Source organism: Lagopus leucura, unplaced genomic scaffold (genome assembly GCF_019238085.1).
Source record: "Lagopus leucura isolate 7727_CA_CO unplaced genomic scaffold, USGS_WTPT01 24-11_obj-0_obj, whole genome shotgun sequence".
In the NCBI taxonomy this organism is placed as follows: Eukaryota; Metazoa; Chordata; class Aves; order Galliformes; family Phasianidae; genus Lagopus; species Lagopus leucura.
In genome coordinates this window covers 1-23,770 of record NW_024964724.1, presented here as the reverse complement: position 1 = coordinate 23,770, position 23,770 = coordinate 1, and the positions used below count along the sequence as shown (strand labels likewise).

General features: G+C 43.9%; 1 protein-coding gene across 1 annotated transcript in view; it reads right to left on the bottom strand.

Moving 5' to 3' along the window:
• Positions 1–23,679, bottom strand: part of LOC122191835 (very low-density lipoprotein receptor-like) — a gene marked incomplete at both ends in the record, with an annotated part of 30,618 nt that extends 6,939 nt beyond the window's left edge. The window contains one exon of the mRNA XM_042892238.1: positions 23,580–23,679. Within this exon, the coding sequence (XP_042748172.1) occupies positions 23,580–23,679 (100 nt within the window). The remainder of the gene's footprint in view (positions 1–23,579) is intronic.
• Positions 23,680–23,770: the final 91 nt, after the last annotated feature.

The window sequence follows — 23,770 nt, the reverse complement described above, 5'->3', positions numbered from 1 at the left end:
TGTTAATTGCTGGAAATGTTTTCCCTAACGATGTGTTCCTCATATTTTCAGAAGAGCATAGCCATTATCTCTGGGCACTTACAGAGAAAGTTAACACAGTCCAAAAGAATAATCTGAAATACAAGGAATATATTCCACCAACCATCATCTTCAGGGTAAATGAATAATCACTGTCTTATCATAATTTCCTAATCACCCCAGGTTATTATTCTCTATCTGATCTGATCTTTCACAAGAGTCGGTGACGCTCACTGACACACACGAGATTCTAGGGAAAAAGCAGGTAGCTCCACACAAAGGACAGAGCACCCCCCAAAGAGGAGTCCAGAGAGAACCTACTGTCTGACAGCAGGAAGCTGGCTAGCAAGTATCACCGCATCAGCTCCATCTTCCATTTCTTTATCACACAGACACTGTAGAGCTTGATGGGGATGGCAGCAAAAAGAGCAAGAAAGGACAAAAAGTAAAGATGCAATCTCTATATTCAAGCAAGTTAAACGCAAAGCTAATCCTAATGACTGTATCCCTTCTTAACACACTTCATATATTGCTCTTAATGAAAGACAGAACTTGCATATGTAGAAAAGAATCTAGCTTCTCCTTGAACTGCACATGCAATACATTCATCACTATATATCAGTTGCCTTGCAACAAAGCACAACACGAGGCCACTCAGATACCATATTACAAACTACAAACGCCTACATAGGACAGAGAAGTTAATTGTTTTTAGCATCTCAGAAGAGAGCATTTTATCTTCTTTTGCTCTGCCTCTGTACTTTGAAGAAAGAGACTTGCATGTACTTTGTCATAATTATACAGCCCCACTGCCTGAAGTCACTGTAATTTTTTGCAACACCTCCGTGACACAGCTAGGCGCATTACCTTCCTCTCTGATGGATTCAGACCTTGGTGTGAAGAGACAGTAAATCAAGTTTTACCATAACCAGCGTCACCTTAATAAAAAACCACAAGTGCCTGACACAGTGAAGAACCTCTCAGATAATTCTGCCAGTTATGCCTTAAAAGCTTGGATTTTAAAACAGAAAGGGGCAGTGTTAGTGTGCCTTGGAAGATTTATGATCAGTATGGCATCATCTGTCCTGCCAGAGCCCACGCTGCTGCACGTTATCTAACCAGATATGCTGCCTTTATCAGTTCTGCACTATCTGGTCATCCAGCATTAGTCATCCTGAAACCACAGCTGGAATTACTCTCCACAGGGCACGAATGAGAAGGGAGTCTATAGAGTAAGCAAACTCTTGTTTCTGTCTCCAACTACTGTCCACATCAACTCTATATCAAACTCCTCCCTGTATGACTGCAGAAAATCCCCATTAAGTAGACATGCTCAAATGGCTGGCCACCACCTCTTTGGAAGGCAGAGCACACAGGATTTTCATAGTCAACACGACAGCTTCCTTAAAACAGAGATGCTGGAAGCGCTTCCAAAGAAGCAGAATGGCTGCACCCTGCTCCACCAGCTCTGAAGACTCTCTCACCTCAATGCCTGCTCTGCTGATAAAATATGGCAAGAGAAACGTCCTGGTGGCCCACATCCACTTAGCAATAAGACTTTCAGGCTGGATCTTTTCTCCTTTCTTCCAGAGAAAGAGGTCAGGGGACTCCTCTTTAATGGCCCACTAATGGGAGGAAAAGAGGAAAGTTCACTACCAACAGAAGAGCATCTAGGGGGTGGGAGAGATGCTATGACTGAGTTCTAGTTTATGCAAGAATCTTTGCTAAGAGTTTAAACACAAATTTGCCTTTATTTCACAAACTACTGAGACAACTACATTCTGCTTGCAGAACACAACAGAACATAAAATTTTAAAATACTCTCACAATGTAGGGCCCAATCAGTCACCCATAAAACCATCATTTAAATATTCATGTGTGATGAAACTAAACTGCTACACACAGGTCTGTATAGAGCTGCTTTCTGCTGTTATGTCTAGGTTTCAGCTGCTCGTTCTCCCAGCAAACACAGTTCTCCTTGTTTAACATTTTCCCTGGCAACAGGACACTTCCGACAGCATCACCCTGTATAAATCATAAGCTTGTGTAAACCGGTAGGAGCAGATGTCAGCGCGGGACAGCAACTCTTGGACAAAGTGAATGCTAAGACTTCATATATATATGTAGTAAGTGAATCAAGAGGTGGTAGAGCAAAAGAAAAGATGAATTTATGATAATGAATTATAATCACAGCATTCCCCTAATATCACTGAGAGAATAATTTATGCACTTAGGATGTGACGGCACTCCAATGCAGCGCATCTGCAAGGGAAAGGAAGCAGTGGTCTTTGTAACAAGCAGAGGGCTTTGGCTACATGAGAAGGCTGCAGCTTGGAGACAGTGATGGGAGGCTCTGCAGAGGGCCCACGCCAGGAAGCAGGCCAGGGCTGCAAAACAAAACAGCAACATTGCCCTTAACAAGAAACGAAAGCCCATAACCTCTCACTCAACAGCACTGAGCTAATTTCCAAGTGCAAGGAGATTGATGACAGATAACCAAGATTTTAATCTCGACAGAGAGAGATCTGCAGACTTCCCTACCTTGGGAAAGCATTTCAGCTCTTGCTTTGAAGTCCTGCCCTAAGAATACAAAACAAGGAGTCCAGAAAGTTCTCTCCTGAGGCTCTTAAAATGAAATCTGGAAGAGGAACAAGAATGTTTTTTCAAACAATACATTAAAGCAACAGCTGAAGTTAGGAGATCAATTAGCAGAAGACAACTGGAGTCAAGGAAAGACAACAGCTCAAGAAGGGGAGAATGACAGTACTAAGTGCCAGTGACAGCATGCTATCTATGGGGACAGGATAGTGCTGCCCCTAGCCAAAAGCACTAGCCAGAAACAGACACTAAACCTCTTCAAACAGGAATGTAAATCCAACAGTGAAAAGAGTTAGACCCAAAAGAATCCAATGCATGAATCTGGAAGCACCACCTGACTTAGGTGCCAAAACACGGTGCAATCAGAACTGTGAGCATCCTTAAAGCTGCAAGTAGAAAAGCAGAACATTCTTCTCCAGGTGCAGTGATAGCACAGAAATGGACACATGCAGAGAAGAAAAAAAAAAGAAAAAAAAAAGAATTTCAAAGCCACAAGGAAAAATAAAGCCTTGACTTCAGAGGATCAGGTTGGGTTCTAATCAGCTGGTTTTTAGCCACACTACATTGAAAATGGGACTAGCCATGGCACAGCCAGCAACAGCTCTTCAGCCCACCTCAAGTCCCGCCTGGGACTTTCCTATCATTCTCACATTGGTATTTTGGAGATCACTGCTCATACTGATCTGATTCATCAGATAAAACACCACAGGGCATAGCTTCCTCAAATGTCATGCCCTGCATCTACCTGAGGAAATTTTGCCATTATTTTAGACTTGAAAGGTTTCTTTTATCAAAGATGGCATGCATTTGCTGTTTCTGGTAGCTCTGGTCATGCATCCTGCACCCAGAAACCTCAGACAAAGTTAAATGAGGGCAGAAGCCAGGACTTGGCCGTGACAGATGCAAACAACAACTGGTTATTTAAAGTTGGGAATTTCCCACAGACACTACTAGAGATGCAAAGAATAATCACTTCAAGTGAAAAATAACTGTTTTTGTAAGCACCTATCTAAAATGTGATTTTCCCCCATTCAGACCAAGTTCTTTGATATGCTTTATGCAGTAATAATAAAAATATATAAAGAAAATAAAGAGAATCAACATTTGCCGTATGGATTAGATTTCTGCTGCTTTCTGTAAGCAAATCAATAACAGAAAAATAAATGGCATTTGCATTTTGTCAATGGGAAACATGCTGTTAAGAAGATGCACAGCAGGGATTATATTGAAGTGAGAGCTCATCCTTTTCACAGTTCAGTTTTGCCTTATCTATTTCACTTACTCACTGCACCAGAAGCCCTAACTGAGAGAAATGATGTTTCTCCACCACACTGGAGCCCATACAGAGCCTCCACGTAGATGGGAAGTTAATGCGGGGTGGACAGAGTGGGTACACAAGGCATCTGGGATTAATGCTTTCCAGCAAATATTGCCACAGCAACACACCACGTATCATGAAGAGCTTTCAAGATTGCAGTAAAGTTGGGTTTGTTTGCAGTATATGCAATCATGGATTTTGGCTCTTTCAAAAGTTGCAGTGTTTTAACACTGCGGCAAAGAGTACTAGGATGAAGTGGGACAGAAGAATATTTAGCAAAAAGCAGGAGAAGTTTTAACACGTGCATGAGAAAACTGAACACTTCCCCCAGAGAGACTGAGGCAGCTGGGACAGGGCTCTGGCCTAGAAAGGGCCACAGAAGAAACAGAGCAGGATTTAGTCTACACGATGTACCAGTGTTCTTTCTTTTCCACTTCTTACTTCTTTCATTCCTGCCGATTACATTTCCTTTACTTCTTACAATCCTCTAACCAATTTCCAAGAAAGCAGTAGCTGCTTTTTAAACACCTATCCTGGATATAAATAAAAAACCAAAAACTACACCACCCACCTCAACATGCTCATTAGACAAATGGTCTTGAAGAAGTCTTGTGGTGCATTCCAGCCAAGAAAGAATAACCAAGCATTCTGGATATCTCACTTAGCCACTTGCAACTTCTGAGCCTTGCTGTGTTTTACTGGACCGAAAATGGGACAGAACACAAATTAACAAGCTTCTGGTTAACTACAAAGCCACTGTCATCTTTTAAGGCTTCAATTAACAATTTTTCATCAGTTATTCCCAAAATGAGCCAAAGCAAAACCCAAGGGATCTCTAAAGCATTTCTGTAACTTCAGGCATCATTTTGCTGGTTAAATAACCCCTGAAAGCTCCACATTCCTGCTGGCATCTATCACATTTATGCAGGCTACCAGGTGTGCTTTTGGAAGAAGCTGGGGCACAGACACGTCCTGACAGATCGAACCTGCAAAGCTGAGGGGGCTGAGAAGCAAAGAAATGATCCCACAGATTGCTCTGAATTCACACAGATAGAGCCTGGAGGGAACAAACTCTCACAATTTTTCTGAAAACTTTCAATGTAAATGAAGTCAATAACATTCACGGGAACTCAAGATACCATGGGAAAAGGCAAGGCTTCTAAATGTTCAATATTGTTCTCAAAACATCCATCTATCTACTTGGTTCCAAAATAGCATACACTTGTTTTCACATAAAACCCAAACCGAGACGTAGGATCTGCTAAATTAACGGATTTCCCAATCTTTTCCCAAGGTTCCAGGGAACCAAACATTACCACTCGCAGAGGCTCATGAGATGAACTATAACCAAGCTTCTTTGAGTGCCTTGGTAAATTCACTAATGAAGAAGCAGTTTCAGCATGCTGCCATTAAGGGTTAATTTTGCATCTCATTGGCCTAGCTAGGCATTCCCATAAATACCAACCCAGCGGATATAATTGCAAAGCAGGTATGCTTGGCTCTAGCCACTCTGCCAATTTAGTGGCAATGAATGTCCGAAAATTGCAGGGTGTAAATTTAGCTGTGTGGATTTCACACGTTGTGTTTATTTTGCTGGGAGAGAAATTTATTTGATTAATCAGAATTAAAAGAAAGGTATCACACTTCATGAAAGGTTGTTTATTTTTTCCCCTGCCTGTAGATAGAAATAATAAGAATAATCACTATATTTACTGCGTAAGGACAAAGGCAGCACAGCTTGCGCGTTGCTGAGTTTCAACAGCAATTTCTTTTAGGTCACTGAGCAGTGAACTGCTTTCACCAAGCAACGCCAAGACTTCTGCAAAGTGCCTATCAGATCCGAGGAAGACGAGGCAAGAAGAAAGAGATGCCTCTGTAATAAAAGGCAGCATATTTTCTCTGTAACAACCATGCTCAGATTTCTTCTGCACCCTCAAGAAATCACCACCTGCTAGCTCTGTGGCACATTTGCAGTTTCCCTCCCACACACTAGAAGAAATTCAGAAGACAATGAAAATTGCAGATGATGGACGCATTAAGGATGAGGGCAGGTAACAGTGCTGGATTAACAGCCACTGCCAAAAAGACAGACCACTAGCACAGCACGCAGAGCCTCCCCCACCCCACTCCAGACATGGAGCAGAGACAACTTTGTTAAGCAGCCTTGAGCCTTTGCATTTTACAAGCTACCAAATCCAAACATAGTGCTGTTATAATAACTAATTCTTACTTGACAGAAGTAAACCACTTTCAGATTCATCTGGTCTTGGATTTTCTAAAACCACCTCAGCACAACTGAGAGAAAAGCAACCTTCTTGGTTACCAGTTCAGAGTTTCTCCTTTCCCCTACAGTAACCAAAAACACTTGAAAGCAACAAACCTCTTGATGAAGCACCAGAGATCCTCATATACCAGTCCCTTTGAGTTGTAGCTACTGCAAGGACTTGTTCTCATCATAAGCAGGCTGACACATTCTGGTTTGCTCTTCTGTCAAAGAGCAGAATTCACAGCTTGCACTTCCCACATGGGAAAGCCCAATAAATTGAAAGCACCCAAACGCTGAGGTTCTCTCTCCTTTCTGCACGTGCTTCATCAGGACCACAGGAACCAGCCTGTACCACAGGTAGGACACAGACCTATTTTAGGCAATGGATTTCTGTGATTGCTCAAAATTAGTTAAAAGATTTAGAAAGAAACTGCACATTCCAGATGAGACGTAAGGCAAATGGGAATAAATTAAACAGAAGTGGACTTAATCACTGACTATTTTCCTCCCACTAAGAAAGCAGGAAGGGGCTTTCATTCCCCACCATCAGATAGAACGGTCCTGTGTTTTCCGTATCACTTACACTTCCTGACACCAGCACATTACAGAGGTACTTGGCTACTGGTGCTTTGGCACAGAAGTCACTTGCAAAGGCAAAAATAGTTGGCTGGGATGAGGAATCCCACACTTAGATGACACAGACCAAGAATGTCCAACACAGCCTGTGGGCCATATGCAGCCCGGCCCAGCTCACAGCGCAGCCGCCTCCTGCCCTGCGCCATCACAGTAACAAACAGCGGTGTGCTTGGTGTTTTTGTTCTTTTTTTGTTTTAATAAAAATAAATAAAGATTAAAATGAGTTTTGTTATTACATACAATAACTGTGTTATATATTTTACAATGACTGCTCCAAAAGTATTGCTTTCTATTTCATTACACTGGTCCACAGTGTCAGAGGCGGATGCTGGTGGTACGGCAGTAGAGGTTGAACCTTCCCACCAATATTCCATTGCATTCTGTTGTTGTGTGACAGATGGCAGCAAAGGGGCAGTCAGACAAATTGGTGTCTGACACGGAAGCACACACAAAGCAAAGGTGTGGAACTGAATTTCTCCACAGGGAAAAAAAACGCGGCCATAGACATTCATTGATGCTTGCTGAATGTTTATGGAGACCACAGTACAGTGAGGCAGTGCGTGGTGCATTTCAGCAGTGGTGACAGTGGGTCATCTCCTCTGGTGCAGATTTTCACGAGCACAACACGCAGGCTCTTGCTCATCCCTGGTGAGAGTGTGTAGCCACTGGTGGTGACTGTGTTGAAAAACAGTGATTTGCAGCTGAGAATTTGTTCTATTAAACAGCATTATCATGCTCTTTGGATCAGTTGTTACCATGGAAATAAATAAGAGGCATTACTTTCAGAACAACCCAATTCCCATTCACCCAATATGGCCCAGACAAGCCAGAAGGTTGGACACCCATGATAAGGACTGTGAGCTATGGATCTTCTTATTTTTAATATGAACAAAAGATTTCACTGTCCTTCAGCATGCATCCGATAAAAGAGGCGTTCTTCTCCGTAAACACTAACACTCCCCGACATCTGTCAGAGGGACTTAGCAGGACAGCTTCTCCAGGCACTGCAGCAGCAGAGCACAAGGCACTCTGCCTAGCACAGGGATGGCTCTGCACCAAGCTTAGCACACTGCTCCGCTCTCAGCAGCCCCAGCCGGCTCCTTCCCGACAGGCCTTTGCCCACCTGCATCGACAAGGGTGCTCAGCGCTCATCATAATACGGACTAAACTCTTTGCACTTCAAGAACTAGAAACAACAAGGTTTGAGAAAGACATCAGCAACCCAGCTGCATTCCCCACTTCATGCTTGGAAGGAAGCCTTCAGCAGCTCACACTGATTCCACACGGATCTGGGCTCCTCTGACCCAGCGACTGGAGCACATGGAAAGGGGAGAGCCAACCTCAGATGCAGCTTCCTTCAGCAATCAAGCCTCATTAATAATTTCACTGTTAATGGCTACATAAATGAAGTACGTGAAGAAGCAATTAGTTGTACAGTTACCCATTAAACCGAAAGCACTGCTCTTCCACTGTCTTTGCTTCCTGCTTAAGCCACAGGGCTTCCCATTTGTTCGTGGGACTAACACATGAAGGTCAGTTAATAAACTGAATTCATTTAAGTTAAATGTATACCAGAAGAAAGGTAGAATGTGATTACTGTAGCTCTTTCCCATCCTCCTAACCTCATATGCAATTAACTTCCACATACTCAAACACAATGTAGTCTGTAACACAGAAAGGAAAGATTTGTGCACCTATTGCTCTGCTGCCAATTATATATATGGATATTTCTGACTCAGGAAGTTAACATAAAAAAATTACTTCTGACATTGATTCATGTTCTGTGGATTAGCTGAAAGAATATAAAGGGAAAACTAAGACACAGAAAATATAATGCAATGATAAATCTCACCCAGGACTCTAGCACCAAACACATCATGGGCCTTAAGTGCCCTACACCACATTCACATCCTTTACATATGAAGCACAAGATACAGCACAGCCAGGAACATAAACCATCCACTAGCTCTTTACATTTTGGCTGTACATCCACCAGATTTCCCCAGGAAGTAAAAGGAAATATCTTAAGTATTGACTACAACAGAGCTGATGACTGTGTGGGGAAAAAAAAACAACAAACTTTAAATGAAGTGTTATCAGCACCAAAACAATGGAGGTTAATTCCTTATGCAAATCCAGTGAGGCAGGAAGGATGCCTCAACATGTCTGCAATACAACATTAACCCAAACACAGATGTCCTTAACTGATGATAGATGTTCTTCCTTTCCACTGAGGCTATTCATTTGATCAGCATCTTCCCTGTGGGATGCAATATGCTAATCCCAAAGCCGATAACAGGAAAGATTCACTCCATCAGACAGATTTCAAGTGAGCCAACATGAGTTTCCATAGTTGGTTGGAGGGTGTAAAGTTAATACAAACAGAAATCCTGTGCCTACAGTGTTGTCTGGTGAAAATTAGTTTCTTACTTCCTCTAAAAATCCGATCCCAGTGATAAACATCCCTTTAGCAGCCACAAAGGCTCATTCCAAAGGCAGGAAGACCATTATGCCACCAAGACCGCTATCAACAAGGCAGCTTTGCAGCTTCATTACTGTCACTATTTGACATCCATCAGAAATTTATCAGTACATTCCAGATAACCATGTAATCAACACACTTCAGGAAGGGCCAGAACACAGTGACAGCATGGGCTCAGGTACCCAGAATGGTATTTCTCATGAGGCCCAGGCAGAGCAAATTGTCACATCATCCACAGTGACTGCTGGAGGTGAGCGACTCCACAGCTTCTCTGGTATGTCCACAACGGTGGTTTGGTTTAGAAGCACTCTGTCAGCAGGAAGCACATGCTACCAGCAATGTTCTGGGATCAAACACTTACTTAGTGCCAACAAATCCGCATGGCAAGATGAAAATTAAGCTTCCTTCCACCAAATCACCCTCAACCAGAGCACAAAACTTGCCACTGGGAACAGAAATTAAACTATTCCATCTCCACATACATCAGCCCTACTCATCCAGCATCTTCTCTCAATATCTTCTCCTGTTGCAAAGTTGCTAGAATCACAGTGGTAAAAACCAGCACAGAATCAAACACTGTGCACATGAAAAATGAAGGTTTAAGCCATAGTTGCTCAGGCCTTCTCAATTTCCTACCTACAGGAACTCACAATAAATCTTTCTGTGATTCTTTTTAAAAAAAAAACAAAAAACACAGCTTTAAGAACATGCTGCACAGGTACATGGCTGCTTTCGATATCATAGCTGCAAGAAATTCAAGTCAAAACTCCCAGTTTTAACAAGTTCACTCGAAGTAAAAGCACCTTTTATGTCCAATTATTCTCTCCTTCCTCGGAAGAGAGGTGAGACTGACACTGTATGAACAGAACAAATTACAGCTGGCTAAAATGATTAACTTCTTTCCATTTCAATGAAATTTCATCTTTTGAAATTTGGGTTTAGAAACCTACATTTTTAAAGGAAACTTGCTGACTGGAAATGGAAGAAATGAAGTGATCTTGAGGAAATCCTGCAAAGCAGGTTAGTGACACTGATGTTCTTTCCAACCTTGTCATTTCAATGAAATTTAAAGACACAAGAACACCTGAAGAAAAAAAGATTCACCTCTGAGAATCAGGCTGTGAATACACCCTCATACTCACACACAGCAGCTTAAAACAGAGCAAATCTAATGAAATATATCCACGTATTCATTCAAAGAAAAGGAGAACCCAAGCCCCCAAAAAAGTAGAAAAAAAGTAATACAATAATTCTCAACATGCTTAATTTAGAGCTAAATCTATTTGGAATCTATGGACACTCATGGGAAAAAAAAAACAACCAACTAAAATAAAAAAAAAAAAAGTAACATATTCCTTTCTAATCTGCTGGGTAATCCAGACTCAGAACACGTGCTCCTGGAGACGTGTGCTATTTATTAGGACTTAGCAGCACCTCTGAGAAGGATTCATATGGCTGAACTGTGCACATTCTCAGGTAAAGACAATGTCCTGAACTAAAACTGATCAGAAGACGCCATGATCGAAGTCTTGTTGTACTCAGCTATCTTTGAAATGTACAACACAATCATAAAAGGGAGAAAAGCTTACAGTAGCACCTGGGGATAAACAGTCTTTCCCCTTTCCCATGTCTCATTCGTAGGCCTGTAAAATTGTCATGTTGCACTGTTTCCCTACCTTTATTTTATCTCCTATCCTACACAGTATATTTCCTCATGTTTATTTTATTCCGTATCCTACACAGCACAGAGACTATCCTGTGCTAATAAAAGCAAGAACCACCTATTTTCCCAGACGTCTAAAGTTCCCCCCTCCAGTGTCTGAATTGGTGCCAGAAAAAGAACTTGCCATTCTCCACACTGGGTGACTGGAAGCACTTGCTGTCTGGCTCATAGGAAATGCTGACCGCAAGGAAGGACAACCTGCACCATTCCAAATGCTCATGATGGATGCTATGATGATATGAGCAAAATGAAACTACCACCGACATCCACTCCAAAATGAAGAATTTCCACTTTGATGGAAAACCATCAGAAAGTACATGATTCAAAGGAGTGATGTTCAAGCGACCAGTGAAGCAGCCTTCACAGACAAGCTTATCAACACAACAACATCAGATCAAAACAGGACACCTTTAGTCACTCAGAGCACCAGCAGGAACCAACGTATCAGTGCACAAGAAGTGTCTCTACCTGAACAAGTCAGGGAGCAGAAGTGGCTGACAGCAAAGGTGTGTGCTACTCACACAGGCCTGAGCCTCCCACTCCAGCCCTTCAAGAACATGTCGCAAACGACACAAAAAAAATCCACAATTCCATTTCATGCTGTTTGCCTCATTCTTTCTGCAAGCTCCCTTGGCTTTATTGTGGCCCGGGGCAAAGAATCCCTGGAAGAAGGCAGCACGGGCACAACTCTCCATGAGGCATCAGCCAAAGCAGCTAAGTGCAGCTGACAAGGGAAGCGTACCATTTCCTACTGTCCTACTTACCAAATCAATCAGAAACCAACTCCAGCAATTAAGTAGTAATGAATTATTGATACCACTCACTTCAGGGAACTGAGCACTTACCAGCATTTATGAAACTAAAGAAACTGAGGTGGTATCAGCATTTTGAGCTGGGCAGAAAGGCCAACAGCAAACAATCTACTTAACGTTAAACACTGTCAAGGATCACCATTATCTCCAGGACGTTGTCTCAGCCCTGTCTGTACATGAGCACAGACCACCTTGATTTATATTCCACTCTACCCATTTGTAAAAAAAAAAAACAAACGTGCTCCACGTACAGAATTGAGTAATTTCAGTAACCACCACCTCTTACTACTTTTTCAGAGGAGAAAAAAAAAAAGGAAAAAGATGACTGTGTTCAAAGGAAAGGGCAGTAGGAAGGAAGCTAGGGGAAAAAAAAAAAGAAAAAAAACCACATCAAAAAATGTGATCTACAACATGTGCTCAGTGGCAGGATTTGCCCTGAGGAAGCAAAGGTGGTCTTGAAACCTTACTACTTTAAGACACTTGAAGTCTACACATAGCTTGCCTCCAAGTTAGCTAACCTTTTTGCCAATGCAAATAAATTCAACTACAAGCTCAGTAGAAAGCCAAGGAATCCAGTCATGATTCAAAACACTCTTACAGTCACTTCAGGTTGTCAGTAGTACCACCAAGGAACATTTCCATCACTGATGCATAGGAGTAATCTAGGAAACAGAACTCTCTACTCCTACCACACTTCCCACCTGTATTTTCCACTGATGCCATTGTTTACTTGCTATTAGAAAACAGGGTGTCATGCACATTCATCTCACATCGTGCTCTCCAACTTGCCCCTTACCAATCCTACACCAGGCACGCTAAGCCAACAGCCCTACGTGCTGCCTACGCACAGTTACTGCAGTCTCACACTTCTGGAGCCTTCACCACCACCAGCAGTTCTACAGTTGGGGCAGACACAGACTCAGCTGTCAAACTGGCAGCCGTATCTCATCTGACCCAGGTTAAACAACACACGGTGTAATGTCAGCACGTCAGCTCCTAATCCTTTCCCTGGCAGGAATGCCAGTGATTGTGAGCTTCAGGAGGAGGAAGATGAATGTCGGTGCTTCTGACACAGCCCAGCCTCACCAACAGGATCCTTTACAGGAAAGGGCAGCTTTTAGGGTGGAATCTGAGAAGACCAGAGAGAGGATTCAGCCCTACCACAGATGTCTCATATGATCACATTACTCTGCTTTCCTTGGCTTCAGTTTTCTTTATCTGTTAATGATTACTAATGCTCTCCAATCCCACGGGAATGCTGCAGGCATCCATAATTTATGTTTCCGTGCTGCTCAGATTCTAAGGAGATGGGTACCTGAAGACATATACTGATCAGTAGCTTTCCAAATATATAAACTGCTTTTTAGAGAACATCATTAAAAAAAACAAAAAAAAAAAAAAAGCAAAGTATCAGTATCAAAGGCCCACAGCCGTATCTTGAATAATTCATTCATCAGTAGTAAACAAGCAAAGACATATGCAGAAATCTTTAAGCAAGTATGCAGCTAATACCCCGTTCAGGGACTCTGATTAGAACGCAGGCAGGCCCAGCTGTAACAGAACAGATCAGGGAGGTGATCATCCCTCTGTACTCAGCACTGGTAAGGCTGCATCTTAAGTACTGTGCTCAGTTTTTGGCCACTCTCCATTAAACATTGAGAATCTGAAGTATGTCAACGAAGAGCAACAAAGCTGGTGAGGTGTCTGGAGCACAAGTCTTATGGGTAGCAGTTGAGGGAATTGGGATTGTTCAGTCTGGAGAAAAGGAGACTCAGGGGTGACATTATTGCCCTCTACATAGACCTGAAAGGAGGTTGTGGTGAGGTGAGGGTCGCCCTCTTCTCCTCTGTAATATTGATAGCATGAGAAGGAATGGTTTTAAGTTGCACCACCAGAGGTTCAGGTTGGATATGAAGAAGAATTTCCTCTCAAACGATGATACTTTGGAACAGGCTGCTCAGGGAGATGGTGGCATCATCATCCCTTAAGGTCTTCATAGAAAGGGTAGATACAGTATGCAGGGGCATGCTTTGGTGAGCATGGTGGTACGATAGGTTCACAGCTGGACTGGGAAATCTTTGTGGCTTTTTCCCCTCCTTATATGATTCCATGAATGACACGTCCCCAAAGCCCTGCTGCTCAACATGCAACCAAACTCAGCTCACAGCAACTCTAGAGGCAAACCCCAGAATCTAGCCATTTCAAAGCACTGTTGGTATGGAAATTAACTATCCTCTTTTACTTGCCCTCAAAGGGGCTCAGGGCTCAACAGGAACTCCTGGTATGGTGTTCATTTTTGTTTTCCTCTTGTATGCATACACTGACCTTTGTTTAATGCTGAGCGTGCTTCATGGGAGGAGAAGAAAGGAACAACTTAGGAAACTTGCTTAAAAACAGACTAGGAATCTGTATGTTTCATCTTCTCCAAAATGATTTTGCCTTGGAAACATGCAATGACAAGCTCTTGGTATTGCTGCTTATTATACCAAGGGTTGAATTTTGACAGCTGAGCTTGCTCTCACCCAAAGCATTCTCTAACCAAAACAGGCACTACAGCACTTCAATAATACACTTTTTCCAAAACAAAAGGCCAATGCATTCCTTCCAGAATGAGCTAAACAACGCTGGAATACCTACGGAGTCTATGCCTAGTTAGTTTTCCTACAGTGAAGAAGGAGCTTGGAGTTCTTGAGCCTGCAAATCTTGCCCTCAATAGTGCAGTGAGCTGGGTGTTTGGAAGGAGTGCTCTGTGTCTCAAAAGCCACTTTCCCTTTGAGGTATCTCCTATCAGGCATGTTTCCTGTCCAAAACAGAGATAACCACCAGATGCCTCAGAAATCACATAGGTTTAATTTTTACAGGAGCTGACAGCTCTCACGGAGGTCTCTTCAGGCTCCACACAGATCTAGAGGAAGTTACACTGATTGGTTCTTAAAACAAGAAAGTCTGTTCACCAAGATGGGCTGCCCAACTTTGCACCTGTTGATGAGCAAACAAATGAAGCAGGGAGAAAAAAAGAAAGAAAAAAAAAATCAGCCAAATTGTGCTCTGCAGGCTGAACAGTTTCCCCATAGGACTGTTTATGGCAGTCAACAGGCAAGATTCAGCCTCAGTTAGGACAAGAATATCCTCCCAGTGAACAAAACTGCTTTTTATATTTTCAGATATTATTTCTTTCAGCTAATTGGCTATTAAGCTCCGATAAGGTGGACATTTATCTCCAGATAACACAAGAAAATTGGAAAGTAAGCAGCCTGAAGCTACCCTGAAGACTGTTAACCAAATAGCAAGCCAGAGCTCCATTAAAACAATTCATTAGAAAACCTATGTCATCCCTTGGCAGATTTTCAAGGATCCCATTAGAAATTTTAAGGATACCCTATCTGATTAGTCACTGAAGTCTACTACTGAATTCATTTGTAAATAGAGAGTCCTTAACACTGAAAGCCTGAAAGTATTCCAAAGCTGCTTCAAAAAATTAGAACAGAAATGTCCACTGTCTCTAATATGCAGAATTTTGTAGAAGAAAGGCAGAAACTTTCTATACCATCTACAAGGCGAGACTGATGACAAGGTATAGCTGTGCAAAACAACATCATCAAGTGCCACGAAACCTGGGTGGCCTCTGCTAGTGTAACTAAGAGACAAACACTGGGATAAGTCATCTCGGAAGAGCAAACACTCAGGAGCCCTGAATCACTGGCTCTCCACGAAGCATCTACTTCTACCTCAGTTGTTGAAAACGACAAGCGTTTCACAGAAAGGTCCCTTAAAGTTGCAGTGCAAAGAGGAAATTATATGATTTATAATATCTATGTTTTATAACATTTTGTTTCTCCATTTAAGGAAAATTGGAAGGAGGAAGACAAACTGCTGTCGTGCTCTTCTCCTTAATGGACAGATAATTCAAGTGTTAAAAAAATCCCTGCAACTATTCTTTTTGGAAGACAAAGGTTGCAATCAAAAATGCTTAAAAAGGCAATGTGTGACACTGTCAGCAATCCTGGTATGAAAAAAGGAGCTGGCATCACTCTACCTCAAGCTTGTAATACAGAAATTAACAACCTTCATCAAAGATTTTTTAGGGTAAAATTGATACTGCTTACTGATTGTGAAGTTTATGAGTAATGCTAGAAAGTCTCCTAGTGTTGTCATTTTTATCTCACTGGTACTGAATCAATGCTCCAGTCACATCTCATTGATCTTTGGTCATAAGTGCACTCCTAACTGGTTCATTGTGCTTTCTGGTTCTTCCTCAGAGAAGTGAAAAGAAATCAATTCCTGAAGCTCACTTACTGCCTGCAGATCTGTGGAGGGGCTGCTGGTCAAACTGACTGCAGAAGGACCAATACTTGTGGTTTGCTTTACAGTTAACAGGCTGAAAAATTTCAGGGCATGCTTCTCTCACACCTTCATGCTTACTGATATCCAAAGCCACTGCAACCCGAAGAGAGAACATGCAAAACAAGTGGAGGTAGACCTGCCTTCAGAAAGGCTTAGGAAAGAGAAATTTCTTAGAGAATGTAAATTAGGATTACACCAGGACTTCATTAAATACAAGGCAGGTTTAACACGCCAGACCTCAGTTACACGGTACAGTGAATGGTCTATTCATTTAAAAGTTCAGCATGCTTTTGGTTTTGTTTTTCACACAATTCTACCTGCTATTCCACACAGGCTTTGATTTCACCCACAATCCTGGGTTTTAAATTCAGCCAGCACTTCATTAAGGCATGTAACCAGCATCAGCCCATGGATTTTTTTCTGTCCCTCTCCACTTTCTTTCCACCTTTCAAAAGGCCGTCTTCAAAGAAAGAAACAGAACTATTTTGAGTCTGAATAGGCTGCAATCAACACAAACACACTGCCGTTGCTCCTGTTAGCCAATTCTGAATTACGTCTAATTAGTTTAATGACATAGTCTTTTAAAACTGATTAAGCAGTAAGTACAGTTCTTCCAGACTCTGGGATTTGCCAAGCGCCCTTCCCATTCTGCCAGCCTGAGCAAATCTTGATCTCAGCATCTGTATTGTGCTTTTCCAGTTACCCAAACAAGCAAAGCTGCAGACTCTGTTTCAGATGACGCCAAGTCCTTGGTAAGACATGTTTCTTATCAGGGCTCCTGTCGTGGAAGGTTTCAGTCTCCCGCCCTCAAGACCAGCATCCTGACAAGCTATAAAGAACCCTGAACCTCTCAGGTAGATAGCTGCTCTCCTCAAGGCAAGAAGTGTGTGCACTTCAGGCTCCAGTCAGACCATCTATTCACCTTAGTGTTCCCCACTCCTACCCAGCTCTTGATCTGCATGTTTTCAGCCATAGCCACAAAAGCAGCAACTTGTGCCAGGGACAGGAGCTGGGACAGCCAGCCACAAGAGCTGCTTTCCTTTGAAGCTCACTGCCATTGCTGCAACGTATTTCTTTTGGAGCTTTTAAGTGGTGAGTCTATTAACATACCTGTCCATGAAGAACTGATGTGCTTTGGCACCTCCAGCAAAGTAGGGCTACTACACAAATTTAACAATGTGAGGAACTGTTCTGGCACATTTTGTATTGATCTCCCCAGCGGTGAGATGCCAACACTGACAACACATTTAGCCATCTGTGCACACACACCCCGCATTGGGGGCAAGTAAATATTAACTGAACTTCATATATGATCACTAAGAAATTCAAAAGTTTGCTCAAGAGGCACAGTGCACATACAAAACTGCATCAAGAACCCATTGAGACCAAGACCTCAGCAACCTGCTGTAGCCAAACAGCGCCTTCCAAGTTCAGTCACAGCAGTAAGCCACACAGCCCACGGCTGGGCCTTACCATGGCACAACTGAGCAGTAGGTAAGGGAAAAATAGATAAAAAAGGGCAAGTTTAGCAGCACTAGGGCATCCTGCATGTCTAAATTTCCTTTATCAAGTGATGTCACTTTCCACCAAATACACAAGAAGTGATCCAAGCCTAAGGAAAAAAAAGATGAAGACCACAAGGTTCAGTAAAAAAGAGGCGTAAGCAACAGGACTACAGGTTGCCAGCTCTTTCCTTTGCCTTGTAAGAGGAGAAAAAAAAAGTGCAACTTGCCAATTACATTGATTTTTATTATTATGTCTATTTGTGTCTTTATTACATTTCATGTTTTGCTAAACCTGAAACTCCTCTGTTTGAAGAATCTTAATGACAAACGAAAAATCTTCACTGTAACAAAAAGAAGTATTGAACAAAAAGAACAGAAAGGAAAAACAGGGATGAACAGCTGAGAAGAATTCATAGTGTCAAGAGAATCTTACCTTGCACCCAGCTCTTCCCAGCAAAACAGAACATTTCAAAGACATGAGGAATTCTGAACCTTGGAAACATGCCTGTAGTTACCTGTAAGATATCGCTCCTGACTAGAACAGGGTTCCACAGTACTAACAGCATAAATGAAAGCTGCTAGGGAGAGTTGGTGTCCAGAAGAACTCCAAATCCAACTGTTTATATTGGTAAAAGGGAAAAAAAATCCAGAAGAGCACACTCCAACCATCTTCAGTGCAAGCACTTCCTAATCTTTAATAAACTAAGCCTCACAGGCTGCAACACTCATTTTAGGTGGGAACACCACACAGGGTGAGGACCTCCCCAAACCAACCCCTAATCCGAAAAGATCCTGCCCACGGGTTCAAGCTTCACTCATTTTGAGAGTTTTGCTGCCACATCCCCTTCCACTCATCAGGTCAGGTCCCTGACCACTACAGAATACATCACACAGCAACTTGTGCAACTGTCTACTCACACCCAAAAAGCAGCCTTACTGAATATGTGTTCTGATCATGCCCAGGCCCACAGCTGCTCAGGTGACTGCAGGAGGAAGGCTTAAGAACCACAAAAGAGGCGGCTCTGACCAGCAGCCCTCCTGCAGGATCCTTTCATTTCTATTTCACTCATCCAGGCCATTTTGGTTACCTGCCCACATCGCTCCCATCCTGCAGCAGACCTCTCACGCTAATAGGAAGTACCTTCCACTTCTCAAACTTTTTAGGACATGTTTTTGTGGGCTGCAGCTAAATTAGACACCTAACTTCACGAGTTTCTTTGCAGTCAAGAGATGGCTATCTGTGGTGGCAGCTGAGAACAAGAAAGAACAGAGACCAGTGGCTCTGTTCAGATACCTCCTGACGTTTCACATGTGCAAATCAAAATACACACACCAGAAACAACCAGCATTTCAGCACCTTCTCCCTTTAAAGAGCTTTTCAGTCTCAGTGGCCAACTCTGCACGCAGCATAAGGTTGGCTTGAACTCGTCTCTCCTCTGACAGTTGTACATCTGTGTAAGAGGCTTCCGAGAGGAAAAAACCAACACAGCAGACTCAAGCAAGAAGACCAAGCTACCGCAGTGTAGCAAGTTTTTACATGTCCTACAAGCATCTGGATACACACTTGCAGCCCACGCCAAATGCAGTGCAAAATTCACAGCCCATATCTCTCATTGACCATATATTTAAGCTAAAAGTTTCATTGCAAGAGAGGCTAATTTAGTTAAATGTGTTCCAGCAGAACTCTTTGCCTTTTTTTTTTTTTTTAAACACATACAAGCTCTCTCTTGAAAATTCTTCAGCATCCAGTAAATTCAGGATAAACTGATTACACTAATGGCTGACTATAAAATTACCCTCAGCCATGATCTACTTACATTGCAGGCAAAAGGCAGTCCGTCATTCAGCGTTTCATTTTAGAGACACCTTAAAATGCATCTCATCATTAAAACTGGTTTCACTTGAAATACTTCATTCTGTATCTTTGCATATCCTATTAGGAGATCTTGCCTGAGCAAGAGTTTTGCTTTAATACTTAAAGAAAAAAAAAAAAAAAAAAGAAAGAAAGAAAACAAAACCCACTAAAACAAAAACAACTGCGAAGACATCAGATCTTTCTCATCTTCCAAACCTACCCACTGACAATGGCATAGTTTCCACATCAAGGCTCAGAAAACACCAGCTTCAGTAGCCCTGGCAGTGCCTCCTACCAAAGGTAGGACACCACAGCCTGTCTGCGACAGACAGGGCGACCTAACAACGACAGCCTGCAAGGCTTCCCACCACTTCATTAAAATCATCGTCAGCTTCCACAACATTGAGGATGCCGAAAATGAGAGCACTGCCATCATCACTGAGGACCTCATGCTATGGATTTTTCAGGCCCATTACATGACTGCCTTCTGCCTGCGCAGACAGAGGGCAACCACAGGACAGAACATCACAGAAGCTGTTCTGTGAGATTTACTGGCTTTAAAAAACAAAGCCTGCGTGTAGGTGATAAAACCTTGCCTCAGCCCTTCCTGACCAAACAGGGATGTTTGAACCTCTGCTCATCCCATCCTGCTGTCTGAGAAGCCATCAGCTCTGTAACCAGCCTCCCAGATTTATGACAAGTGAAGCTGTTTTACTCCTCACCTGGGAGATAATCAACAAACAAATGGAAGCAGGATGCTGGATTGCTGTTGTCACAATAAACATGTTATACTATCACCACAAAATCCTTTCATCCAAAGAGCACGCTAGTCTCTTGGTGTATCAGATACTGCAGGCTGACGGTAGGCTTCAGACATTTTATTTCACATTTGTACAAGGGGTGCATTTTGACAGTCTACTTTATAGCTAACAATCTCCACTTCCTACCATGATACGTGACTGCAAGACTGCAATCAGGCCGTTACCCCCAACTGGGTGTTGGCAGCACCCAATGTTTCTGATAGCAAACAACAGAGTACGATACCTACCACCTAAAAAGGAAGTCTTGAGGAAACAAACATCAAATGCCCTGTAGCCAGATGTGGAGCTTTTCCTTGACGCAGCACCCCTCAGCTGCTCTCACTACAGCAAATATCCAGCACCTCTCATGTATCGCTTCTCTCTCTTATTGGTTTGCCGAGATGGGAGCTTCCTCACTTGCCAAAGCTGCTACAGGAATCCTTGTTCATCACCCACACATCAAAGCACTACAACAGTCTGCAGTTTGCACATGTAATGGAACAGGAAAAATTGTGGTTGTTGAAGCAACAGACCTGGTTTAGAAGTTTTTAAGAGGTTGCATCAAGAATACAAAACAAGCATGCTGTATACACAGGACAGACATGCCTCCAAGTAGAGTGCTTTCCTTGCTCCCTTTATTTATACAGCAGTGGAGCAGAATGGTACTCAACAGCACTCCTCAGCTCCCATGCAGAACACGAGGGTTTTCAGCAAAGAAATCCAACGGAAGCAATACCTCAACATCAGTACAAATGAAGACCAGCACAGGGAAATCTTAGGCATTCCCTTTGCAGTGTACCAAAGCTTTAAGCTAGCGAGGATTACACCACGCAGATTATTAATGCAGTAACATAACCCTTTGAGCAGCTTCCATCCCTGCTCAGTTTTGGGGATGTTATGGTTTTTTTAGACTTTTGAAATGTAGTAGCAAATTGTGATGACAGCATACATGTGGTCCTGCATGTTTATGCTTTCTGTGAAACAAGGTCCTGATCCCAACAGCGCAAGTGCGAAAGACAGGAGGGAGCCGACACAAACCTTCCCCCTAAAACTGAGATAGCTGAGCGTATTTTAGGAAGTATAACATCTATACTTCATATACTGCTTATACATCAGAACAATCTTTACACTGGACTGTGATATCCTAGAGACCACGTGTAGGAATTCCAGCTATGCACTGCACTCTGACTCTCCAGCAGGTTGAAGACTGACATTTTTAAGACCTACTTCAGATCTAAAACAGGAACAAGTTTTGTAGTTGTCAGCAAAAAAGCAATCTTCCTTAACCTGATGATGTTCTTACAGCCTGAGATGGTAACTGCAACCCCTGAAGGGCCTAACCCGCATTCAGGAACCCTTGAGCTGCCTTGGAGCCATGAGAAGTGCTGGGAACAGGGTCAGAGCATGGCAGAGTGGAGTGCTACCTGGGCACGTGAAGGTGTGAGCGCTCAGTGGGATCTGAAATGAGGCACAGCTTGAAAAAAAGAAAGGAATAAAATTGGGGAGCTCTTTTACTGGGAACAAAGGTTATGGCTGGAGATAAGACAGTCTCCTTCTGATCAGCTGTCAGCCTCGTATACATTCACCCTGTACATAGCATAGGTAAAACCTTTCCCGTTCAGATAAGGTCTTTAAGGATCAAAAGTGACATTTGATCTATTAAGAAAAGATGTAAATAAAATATCAAACTTTGCCTTGCAAATCTCCACTGATGCAATCCCAGCTATTTCTGCAACAGGAACAACTGTTAGACACAGACTTGAATCACTGTTTATTTTCTGTTAGCTGACACTGACCCCCAGGGCTTCAAAGTTTCCGATCCATACCCAAAAAAGACTCAAAAGGAAAGAAATTCTTTCAGGAGTTATCAAAACTAAAAGGCCAGGCAAAGACAAGCCAGTTCTCCCTGTGGGAAGGTTATGGGGCTGCCAAAATATACAGGGGAAGGAACATTTCAAACAAAAATCCCAAAGATCCAATACATGAATGTTCAAAATAGAAAATGCATTAAAAATAACAATAAAAAAGGTTTCAGAAAGCTCTTTGCATCGGCTCCAAAGCAAGCCAGAGTCACTGGTTAAATAACTGCAGCGGAACTCTTGTGCAAGAAGGGCAGAGCTCAGCGTGCAAGGCTCCCAGATGGGAAACAGGCCTGTGAGGGGTGGACTGTGGGACTGCCATGCTCAGGTGGGTGGCTGGCAGCTCCAAGGCCCCACGCTAAGCCCAGTGTGTTCACTCACGTACAGGCGGCACATGGAAACATGTGCCTTGCTAGGAACACTTTGGTGAAGTGCAGGCCACATTACTGTGTTATGGAACTTAACGAGGAAGAAAGCATCACAACACAGATAAACAAACCCAGGCTTTGCCTGAAGGTTTCCAAATAAGGAACAGCTGAAATAATTTCGAAAAGCCTACACAAACCTACAGAGCAGCCACACACGCTGCATACGCAGCTGGCAGGTATGTGACCCTGAAACACTGCAGGTCCCACTGCACTTCTCCTTCTTCCTGCCCATAGAACCAAAGTTATATCGTGGAATCTGTGAAACTTAAAAGACCTTAATGACAACAAATGCTCTTCAATAAGAAGAAAAAAGAACATCCCGCTTTACAATCCAAACTCTGCTACTGCGTGCCATCGTTCCATCTGCACGGAGCGATTCCCGTGCCGACAGCAGTACTTAGTCGGCTACCCTCTTTCCGGGCAAGAGTCCGCTAGGACCGAGCAGCAGCACCAATCACGCCCGCAGCACGGCCTCACGGCACGCCGGCAGCTCGCTGACTTTGACAGCCGCTGACCACGGGGGTGTAAAAGTTTACCGAAGGAAGAGTTAGCGGCGCAGCCCACCTAGCAGCCCAGACGAGGCGGGGCAGCTCGGCGGGGCCCGGGCGGCTCCCGAACGGCTCCACGCCCGGCGCCGAGCAAGGCACCGCCTCGCCCACCCGCTGGCCGCCCCCAGCCCGAGCCCGCCCCGAGGGGAGGCCGGGACGGGAGCGCGGCCCCGCCGCGGGCGGCCCCCACCGCCTCGGCCCGCCCGGAGGTGGGGAAGCGTAGGGGAGGGGAGAGGAGAGGAGGGGAGAAGAGGCCGGAGGCCCCCGGCTCACCGGGCGCCGCCGGGAGGCGGGGGCGGACGCGAGGCCCCGTGCCCTCCCCCGCCGCGCCGAGCACGCCCCCTCGCCGCCGGGCAGCGCCCCGGGACGGCCCGCGCCTGCACTCACCCGCCGAGCCCAGCAGCAGCCACAGCAGCCACATGGCCTCGGCGCCGGCCGCTCCGCAAACTTCGGGGCTGCTCCGCCGGCCCGGCCCCGATGGAGGAGCCTGCGGCCGGGGCGGCGGGCGGGGAGGCGGGGGAGGGCCCGGGGCGGCGCCCGCCGCCGCCCCGCCCCCACCGGACGCCCCTGCCCGGCCG